We start from the raw sequence: 10,403 nt of genomic DNA, 5'->3' as shown, positions 1-10,403 counted from the left end.
ATACTTTCAATATTGTACACTGTGATGTAAAGTTCTTTGATGTATGTTCTCCACCATAAAAAGAACATTTGAAACAAAAATAAATATATGTCTAAATGTTGCAAGAGTGTGTTTAGAGTTATCTTTGCTTGGTGGAAAAATAACATATTTGTCTACAAAGTGTGGTATAAAATTTACAGACAAAATAATAATCTAGAAAGTTCCACAAATCTTCATACAAAGCGCAAACATTACAAAAAAAGACAAAGACGTTTTAGTGATGTATGGATTTGTTTTTGTTCTTGTTGCAGAATCTTTCATGGACTGCATTAGTGATATGCAACCACAAATGTGTGCTTAACTCCTGGGACGATCAACTCTTAGTAAAACTAAAGGTAATGCATCTGCCAAGCATATGTCGCAGTCAATCAGCTGCTGCGACGAGGCTGTCTCATGAATATCCAAGGGACCTTATAACAATTTTTGAGCCGCTGCACTATTAACGGCAGCTCAGCTGCCTGCATCCAACTATAGTAATAGCCTTGGAAATAAAAAAATTGAAATGCCTTCACTTTCAAACTTCAAACGTTGACTAATATTTTACCGAGATGTAACAATTTAATAGCTAATTTATACTTATTATGTACATAAATAGACCAACTTGAGCTCAGGTTGACAGGTTGTAACCCTAAACTATTACTTTCAAAGTCCAGCAACGCTACAAACGTTGAGATTTACTACACAGCTAAACTGAACTTGGTTATTTTGCTACTTTTGTTTTGTGCTGTGAAGCAAAACTAACTATACAGTGTTTTGTGTTTTACAGAGCCAGGAGCAAACGGCTCAGTTTATCAAGCTGAGGGGGGAGAATGATGGCCTCATAGCTTGGAAGTAAGCCCATTTGTAATATCTTCATTCGACCATCTTGTACTTAAGGTTACAGTTAAATTAGCTCTCATCCTAAACAAAGTAGATAGGACAATACTCTTTATTTGTTTTTTGTGTTGCTTTCACAGAGATGCAAGTTGTGACCTTGTCACCTTTTTCTTTACTTTTTTAAACCCAAAAGAGAGCTTCCGAGTAAAAGGTTTCTATGACAATTTGTGTATATCCTGCTGTGTCAAATTTGTCAATTTTCTAAGTTTGCATCCTTGTGTTAACATTATTAATAAGTGTTTCTCTTGTTAACCTTTTTTCATTGTGATTAGGACAAAATCTGAGAAAATGTGCCTGCAGGGGAGGGTGACTTCCTTGCAAGCAAAAACAAAAATGGGGCAACTTAAAGAAAAAAATACAAAGTATGTGCATGTGTGTAACTACAAGTTAATAAACACATTTGCTGACATGTGTTTTGCTGCTGCTATTTTTATTAACTGTCTTAACATACACACACACTGGGCATATAGCAACACTGAGACCTACTGGCGATACACTGGCGCTACTGCTCAACAATGACACTGGTGATTATTAATAACACTGTTCTCCAAATTCTAATTATAATGAACATTTCTTTCCCATAAACACATAGGAAAGATAACAAACTCTCTTTACTTGCATCACAGCAAAGAAATTATTCTATTTCATAAGCTACACATGACTTGTTGTACCATGATGAGGAACCAACTCTTCACAATAAAAATATTTTAACAGAGCAAAAAGGGTTTGACAAATTGCACGTAACAAACTGAATAATATAAAGTGCATATGATCTACTATAAAGTTCATGTTAGTTAACAGCAGGTTGGCTATTATATGTATTTCTAGTTGTGGCCACCAGAGGTCAGTATCGCCATTACTTCTGCCAGGTGTGATCAAAAACTACAAATGAAGTGCAGTGATCATTAATGCCAATATCTTTTTTATGATTTCTGGATCTTTTCACCATGTTCTCTTTACTTTAAACACAACCATGCCATATCACCACCACCTTTAGTTTAGTTTATTTATTTGTAATACAAAATAAACAAACATAACAGATATAAATTAATATCACAGTGCAGGAAGAGGCAAAAAGCCAAATGGGCCTATTTGAAGCCTCTACCTATATAATATTACAATTTTACAATATTACAGAGAACATAAAATGAATATGCATACGATATGACTACGTAATATATTATTGACAAGATGTTTTCCAAGATATGAAAATGATAATAAACCTTAGATGTGAATTTATGATTTTATGTTAAAATGTTCCTATTTTGTTTGTTTTTGCTATCTTGAGTGACGAGTGGTTTGTTAACCAACATCATTTTTTCACATGAACACAATTAAAGTGATTTTGATTGTATGTAGAGTTTTGAAGACAATTTGGGAAAATGCATTTGCTTCATTTAGCGTTTTTTTTTTTTTTTAGGATTTCCATTGCTTTTGTGAATTAAAAAAAATGAAGCTTTTCTTTCAAACAAAGGAGAAACACAGTAAAGTAAAATGAATGTAGCAGGGTGATTGATTTAAAGTCAATACAGGCCTGCTGTAACATGCAGGCAGACTAACGCATGTGTTTATTGCTTTTACCACTAGAGGTCAGCACCAGACCGGAGCGTAAGCGCGTGAGAACTCTGAGAAGTGTTCACAGGTCTGGGGGAGTATGACCACATGTTGGGTGGGGGGACGGGGACGTTGTATTAAGCCTTTAATGGCTCCAGAAGGAGCTGCTAACCGACTGACACGTGCGTCGGTTTAAGCCACGGATGAAGATTACAAGTTTGAAAATTAAAAAGTTAGAAAGAAGCGAGTTTACCAGACGGCTGTAGCCCGCTCCTTTATCTCTGCTCGAGGCTACTAACTGCCACAACCGTAATAGCAGTCGAGTTGCATCGTGGGTAATGTAGGCTCCAGGTTTTGACAAAGAAGAGGGAGAGTTCGACATTGTTAGTAGTGGTGCAACGCTGAATGGTGTATTTCAAGGGTTTCAGTTCTAGTCAGTCAGAGTGAATCAGCATCATAACACCATCAGCTGTCTCTAACCCAAAAAGCCCAGCTAGTTCATTTCCCTCTAGTCAACATCAAGCATGTTTTCTTTTACCTAAGAATGAACCTTTTGTGTAATTGCGTTTGCCTGTCTGCAGAGGATGCTGCAGTATCACAAACTACTACAATATGTTCAGAACTGTAGCAGGGGATTTATACAGATGTGCAGCAGAAAAACAACCTTTTGTTCAATGCTGGTATATTTATTGAAGACGTGCTGGTATGCTCAACTTTCATCAAGTAACAGATGTTTGGCAGGTAAACGGCATCACCATTTCTCTAATTTAAGAACCCTTCTCAGTTCTGTTGCTGTTTGAAAGCGGGGAAAGTTTGACAAAAATGTGCAGTTTTCACATTTGTGCGATTACTGCTGCAGTCAAATCCCTTGTATGTGCAGACATACGAAGCCAATGAAGCTGAATCTGATTCTACAGACAGTGCGAGCAATGGAGAGTATCAAGTTATCCTCAATTGCATTTAGGACTGTAGGACTTGTTGTTCCTCTTCTTGGCCAAATGTCCCGCTAAGCAGCATCACAATGCGGCCTGTGTGTCATTGCTAATGTCTACAGAGTCACGTGTCCCGCCCCACGAACGACAACGTATTTTCACCGGTACGGTTCGGCCGGTAGGTGAAAGCAGCGACGATCAAACGTGGTTTTCGGTGGTGAATTATTTGACAATAAATACCGCGCGTATGTTGACAAAACAATCTCTACTCTGGGGTTGAGATTGTTTTGTCAACTGCTGTTTCTAAAAGGTCAGGAATTTACGGTGAAGCGCAACATGTACACGTTCATCTCTGCGCACAAACCACAGGGATCAATGCATTACAAACCGTATCCATTTTATTCAAACTGTACACATACAACAGGCTTATCTCAGTATGAAAAAAAAAAAAAAAAATGTGAAAAAGACAAAAACAAATGAGTATCCCCATAAATACAATATGCCTTTAAAAACAGAGTCTGTGTTTTCTTGGTAGGTTGCATATGTTCCAATCAAAAATAAAAATAAAAAAAAAAATCACACACACACACTCATAATCCTTCTGAAAACGTAGTACAAGACAAACATCCGTCTGGCATCACTGACAGTGGCAGATCTCTGCTGCTTGAAGGCAATTTACACAGAATAGTTTTGCACCGTTTACGTAAAACATAGAGGAGCGTCGACGCCTTTCCTAACTCAATCCTACCTACTAACTTTAACCAGGGTTGAGGTATGTAGTACATTCACATGGGAAACGTGACAGTTCTTGTATACAAACTGCTTTATTAACAGTATACGATCGGTACTTAGGGTATATATATATATATATATATATATATATATATATATATATATATATATATATATATATATATATATATATATATATATATATATATATATATATCTCTAGCGTTAGTATGTGTGGATTCAGGACAGAACTTAAGAGATTAAACATAACTAAAATAGTCTATAAGGCCATTATGTGGTGAGTTTACCCTCATCGCCGCGGGATGTTTGAATTCATCATTTACAGGTGACGTATGCAGAACATGTGCTGTACAACAAGAAACAAGAGCGTCTGGCAAACGCGTGCTGCAGTCAGGATAAAAACATTTCTGCTCAGGTTTCCACACAAGATTTAGATTCTTTAGTCGGAGAAATAAACTGCTTTGTTTAGTGTGCAGAGGACCAACGGGACTCAATCACTGGTTACATCATTACGATGACGATTATACGAACTAGTCACTAGGCAATGTGGGTCTTCGACTTCATTAACAATTTTGTCGTAATAAATGTCTCCAGTGATTCGGTTCCAGATAACGCGGCACAGTTTCTCTCTCTCTCTCTCTCTCTCTCTCTCTCTCTCTCTTTCTCTGTATCCAAATACAAAAAAGTAGTCCCACACGGTTGTGACCGTCGAGCTGCTTCCTGGTGTTTCCACGATTTAGAACATCAAACATGAGTCCCGTTTCCAGACGCAGAGAAGATAAAAATGCAGTTTCTCCGTGTTTGAAGGCTTCTGTAACGTAGCCCAGACTCTTAAAAAAAAACAACAACAAAAAACATCTCATTAAATGTTCAGTCTGCATGTGAACCATGTAACACTTCAAGTGAAATCATAAAAAGGGATGGGGGGGGGGTCAGATACACTGGGAGGAATACAGGCGTGAGTGTGTACAGTCATCTTTATCCAGGATAACATAACATGAGCAACCATTTCCACTCAGCGTGGATCAAATCTGTGTCCTTGAAATGGTGCTTTGGGTGTCTTAAAAGCTTAAACATCTTTTTTGATGGAGAGATCCAACAGTTGAGAGACCACACACAGAGACAAACAATGAGCTGTGTGTGTGTGTGTGTGTGTGTGTGTGTGTGTGTGTGTGTGTGTGTGGTCTCTTTAACTGTTTGAATCAGTCTTTTTTTTTTTTTAACACTTTTAACCTTTAGGATAAGCTGTGCAAACCAATACATAACTTCATTCACCTTCGGAGTGAACATTCAATACAAGAGCAAATACTCGACAGTCGGAAAAATAAAAAACATAAAAATAAAAATAAAAGTAACAATGAAATAAAAGTTTGGATTTATGGGCGTGGAGTCACGAGTCAATGGATTATTTCTCTGATTAAAAACAGGCGAGATTGTACTCTGCAATTCCTCACACACACACACACACACACACACACACATTAAAGCGTTTCAGTCTTAAACTAAAAAGGCAGAGTGACTTTAAATGTATAATCCAGGCATCCCTAAATAATGGATTCACAGTCAGTGGGTCGGCTGTAGGGACCACGACCTTTGACCTGTTTCGCTGCAGCAGGGACAGAAGGCCACGCTTCTCCACACATCAGTCCTCTTCTGATATGGTGACAAACTCTCACCAGATGTTGACAGGAAGTACATTAAAGTTGTGATACTGAGGATATAATCAATAATAATAATAATAATAATAATAACAATAATAGGGAGTTTCATATCAAAAGTAACCTCACCAGTCAGGCAAATACAGTCCAGGGACCAGTATGGCCATTTACACCAGTTCATAATCCAAAGATGCAAAAGCCAGGAGTGTGAGCTGTCTGGTGATGACAAGACAAACAACAACAAAAAAAAAAAAAAAAAAATCATCCAACTTCTATCAAATATAGATCAAAGTTTGGTTGTGAAACCTGAAAAAAAACAAAAAATATATGTCCAAAATAGTGTTAAAAATGAAAGCTATTTGACCTCATGTACATGGTTATTATATCCAAAACCACCGTGGCTCTGTGCCTTCTCCTCCTGACACATCACACCGTCGTCTCTCCGTGGTTGCCGTTGCTGAGGCGCTTGTAGAACCTCCGCCATGATTGAAGAGTCTTCCCGGACCAGACCCAGAAGCCCGACGTGATCCCGACTATCATGGTCATCAGGTATTTGATCATGAACACGGTGAAGTCCGGGGTCATGGGGGCGAAGTTGTGGACCGGGCAGGGCACGGCGAACCGCTTACAGGTCTGCATGTGCCAGGTCCGCTGCCAGTGCTCCCTGAAGGCCTGCTCGTAGAAGTAACAGGCGATCACGATGGTGGCCGGTACCGTGTAGAGCACGCTGAACACCCCGATGCGCACCATCAGCTTCTCCAGCTTCTCCGTCTTGGTGCCGTCGTGCTTCATGATGGTGCGGATCCGGAACAGGGACACGAAGCCCGCCAGGAGGAAGGAGGTGCCGATGAACAGGTAGACGAACAGCGGAGCCAGGACGAAGCCGCGGAGGGCGTCCACGTTGAAGATCCCCACGAAGCACACCCCGGTCAGGACGTCTCCGTCCACCCGGCCCATGGCGAGGATGGTGATGGTTTTGATGGCCGGGACGGCCCACGCGGCCAGGTGGAAGTACTGGGAGTTGGCTTCGATCGCCTCATGGCCCCATTTCATCCCGGCAGAGAGGAACCAGGTCAGGGACAAAATCACCCACCAGATGGAGCTGGCCATCCCAAAAAAGTACAACACCATGAAGAGGATGGTGCAGCCCTCCTTTTTAGTCCCCTGGGCCACCGTCCTGTAGCCGTCATCCTTGAATTTATCCACACAAACAACTTTGTCCTCCAGGAAGAACCCAGCAGCGTAGGCCACCGCCACCATGAAGTAACACCCGGATAAGAAGATGATGGGCCTCTCGGGGTATCTGAACCGCCTCATGTCTACTAGATAGGTGAGCACGGTGAATAAGGTGCTCACACAGCACAAGATGGACCAGATCCCGACCCACAGCCGGCCGAATTTGACCTCATCCTCCCGGAAATACATGATGCCGGTGGGTTTAGTGGGCTCACACGGGGCCCCGCAGTCGTTGACCCCCATAAACCGGTAGCCCAGGTAGGGAGGCACCTCCAGCTGCAGAGGGCACGAGAACTGGTGGTACTGGTTGTTCTGGGGCGGGCGTTGGTTGGGTCGGCCAATGTTCGTGGGGAGGGTAACCGTGTCTGGTGCAAAGGGGGACGAGGAGGACGGGCTGCTGGGCTCGGATGTGTTCTGGCCCACGCAGATCTCACCGGCTCCGTGCACGGGGAATGCCTCGCAGCGGAGCCGCTCCGGCCACTGGAAGCCGAATTTATTCATGAGGGCTTCACAGCCCTGGCGTGCACGCTCGCACAGGGACCGACACGGGGGGATGGCCTGCTCCAGCACCGTGCACACCGGCGCGTACATGGAGCAGAGGAAGAACTTGAGGTCTGCAGAGCACTGCACCTTGACCAGAGGGTAGAACTGGTGCACCTCGAGTCCGGCGTCCTCCTGGTTCGTGTGGCCCAGGAGGTTCGGCATGATGGTCTGGTTGTAGGCGATGTCGGTGCAGAGCGGGATGGAGATGGGCTGGCAGAACCCGTGTTCCGGGACCGATATTCCACTCTCGCTGTTGTAATTTTGAGCGGACGAGAAGGACAGCCCGCACATCAGCCACACGATCCGCAGCAACACGGAGCCAGCGGTGGACCTGGCCGCCGCCATAGTTGAGGAGGAGGCGGAGGAGGAGGGGGGAGGGAAGGAAAAACTTTGATCCAAGTAGGGCGACTTGAAAACGGTTAAAAAAAGCAAAGAAATCGACATTAAACGTCGCAAAACTTAGCGCGCGGTGCGAGTACTACGAGTTGAAATTGCCTCGATCGTCTTTTCCTCGTGTTTTATGAAGATAAATCCAAGCGAAACGTTCGCCGTGTCATGACTTCTTGATGGTCTTTGTAAGTGACTCCAAGCAGCCCACTCTCACTCCCGACCCGGTGAAAAAAAAACTCTAAAGTCCCATTTTCTTCAAGTTATGCAAAGTCAAGTTATTCCGGCGCGTCCAGCACGTAACCGCGGTTACTTTAGCGCAAAACAAGACACGTTTTTAACTTAGAAAGGCTTGTATTTCCATCGTTTTTCGACTTGACTTCACACAGAGCGTCGGTTCACATGCTGAGCGGTTGGAAGTCCAGAGGCTCGCTCTCCTCACTCCGTGCGGATTCCACCGGTTTCAAGGCGCCCCCTTCATTCACAAGACCTTCCAGCAGAACGCAGGGCGCCTTGAAACCAATGCCGCGTCTCAGCCAATCACATCATTTGTTTTCCTTAAGGGCTCGTTTTTGATTGGCCTGTACTCCCTATAGAAGGAAATGTGTTACAGTAATTACATTACACCCGAAACTTTACAAAAGAAATAATATATTGTACTGGTTACGTTTTTGGTTTTTTTTAAGTCTATAGTGGCTTTGTATTTCTTACATTTCAGTGATGACACAAAATATATAAACCTACGTTTCATGCGTTTATGAAAAAAGGTTTTAGAAAAAAGACGTAAATCCCAAACAGCAATAGGCCTAACATTACTTCAACACATGTAAACTGACAGATTCTTCGTGTAATTCTTTCTTTCTTATTTATTTATTTATTGAGTATTAATAGTTCATGCTCATTATGGGGAAAAAACAAAGCAAACTGTACTACTTAAGCATGAATGATAATTTGTAGTTTTTGCAGCTGAAAATGTGTTAAACTTTTAAAATCCACTGTTGCAGAACAAGATCAATTTACTGTTACTTTTGTCGAGATGATCTGTTTTAAGTTTGATGCTTTTTGCCCACCAACACTATTTTAGTGTGCAGCTGTGAAGTGGAGCTCTCTCCATCTCTTCACAGAATCTCTACACACACACACACACACACACACACAGTCGCTCACTGTGTGCAGGACATGTAAACACATTGCAGCGCAGTGAGCAAACCATGAAAAAAACAAAAAACTAAATGGATTCCAGCGTCCTAACCACTCGACCACAGCAAGCACCGCAAGAACCTGTTGCTGTTTACTGCTAACGGGTTTCATTGCAAACCATCAGATGCAGCTCCTGCATTGATCTCTATCATTGTGGGAATCGACGGTCAAAGCAGCAGTAAATTGGATTGACAGCATGATCAATCTGCCCACAGGCGACCAAGTGTGGGAGGTGTAGAAGGGTTCCTGGTGGCCTTGCCGCATTTGGTGTGTTTCTACCCTGAGTGGGATAAAAGAGGGTGGGGGTAGGGTTGGGTGGGGGAAGGGACAGGAAGAAGAGAGAAGGTCGAAGAGGGCAGGGGGAGAAAGAGAAGCAGAGAGAAAGAGAGACAGAGAGAGAGAGAGAGAGAGAGAGAGAGAGAGAGAGAGAGAGAGAGAGAGAGCAGGAAGAGAAGCTGAACCAAAAGGAAAAAGTCTGAAAAGTTCCCCGCTGTAAACTGGCCTATTAAAAAAAAAGAAAAAAAAAAAAAAAGAAGGCAAGTTACATTGAAATAGGCCAGTAGGCCAATATGGATTTCTGACCCACCCCAGATTGATATTAATCTAGAAACTAATTCAGGCAAAAGGCTTTGTGCTGCCTCTGACACGGTTAGCCACAAAACAACTAGAAAGGCTAGAAAAGTGGGTTGGACTTTTCTAAGATGGTCCTATGGGACAGGGACTACTTTCTCTCATTCAGCAATACAGTCATATGAATATCCTCTTCTCAAGTACAAATAAGAGACTAAAGTTAGGAGCTGGGCAGCTAAACGATCTCCGTAAAGCTAACAAAGATTGATTATGGTCGTAGCTGCTGTTGTCTAACTTTAAAACTAGATTAAACAATTGTATGTACTCCACTGCCTTTGGAGGGATTTTAAGAACTCACCATTATCCACCTTGCACTTATATGAATTTCCTTCTTTTATTTCTATTCTTTTTTTTTATCTTACTATATAAAACATGTTTATATTCTTTCACTACATTATTTCAAAGGGAATTCTTTTACTGAATTCAATGAAACTGCCGACCCCAGCTTTAAGTGGCAAGTTTAACAGATACAGGCCTGTTTTTTCCTGAGTGGCTTTGTAGATGAAATCAGTGTAAAAAACCTTATTGGCAGCTGTGTCTTTTTTTCATCTACCCAAGCTGTGTTTCTAACATTCACACTGACCCCAATCTCATC

The 10,403-nt window shown here is 42.1% G+C and overlaps 1 protein-coding gene across 1 annotated transcript; it reads right to left on the bottom strand.

Moving 5' to 3' along the window:
* Positions 1–4,306: 4,306 nt before the first annotated feature.
* LOC137892547 (frizzled-7-A-like) lies at positions 4,307–8,412 on the bottom strand. The gene is made up of 2 exons (XM_068737793.1): positions 5,942–8,412; positions 4,307–4,984 (listed from the first exon to the last, which is right to left on the bottom strand). The coding sequence occupies exon 1, from the start codon at positions 8,033–8,035 to the stop codon at positions 6,239–6,241; it is 1,797 nt and encodes a 598-aa protein (XP_068593894.1). The 5' UTR covers positions 8,036–8,412; the 3' UTR covers positions 4,307–4,984; positions 5,942–6,238.
* Between the last annotated feature and the right edge of the window lie 1,991 nt (positions 8,413–10,403).

Source organism: Cebidichthys violaceus, unplaced genomic scaffold (assembly GCF_023349555.1).
Source record: "Cebidichthys violaceus isolate CVI_PGR_0920_01 unplaced genomic scaffold, fCebVio1.0.p SCAF_11, whole genome shotgun sequence".
Lineage (NCBI taxonomy): Eukaryota > Metazoa > Chordata > Actinopteri > Perciformes > Stichaeidae > Cebidichthys > Cebidichthys violaceus.
The sequence above is the reverse complement of the archived record's forward strand: the minus strand, read 5'-3'. Positions and strand labels throughout refer to the sequence as shown.

What these genes read in the sequence shown, in the direction of transcription:
- LOC137892547 (XM_068737793.1), bottom strand. Translation starts at nt 8,035, where the DNA reads ATGTCGATTTCTTTGCTTTTTTTAACCGTTTTCAAGTCGCCCTACTTG.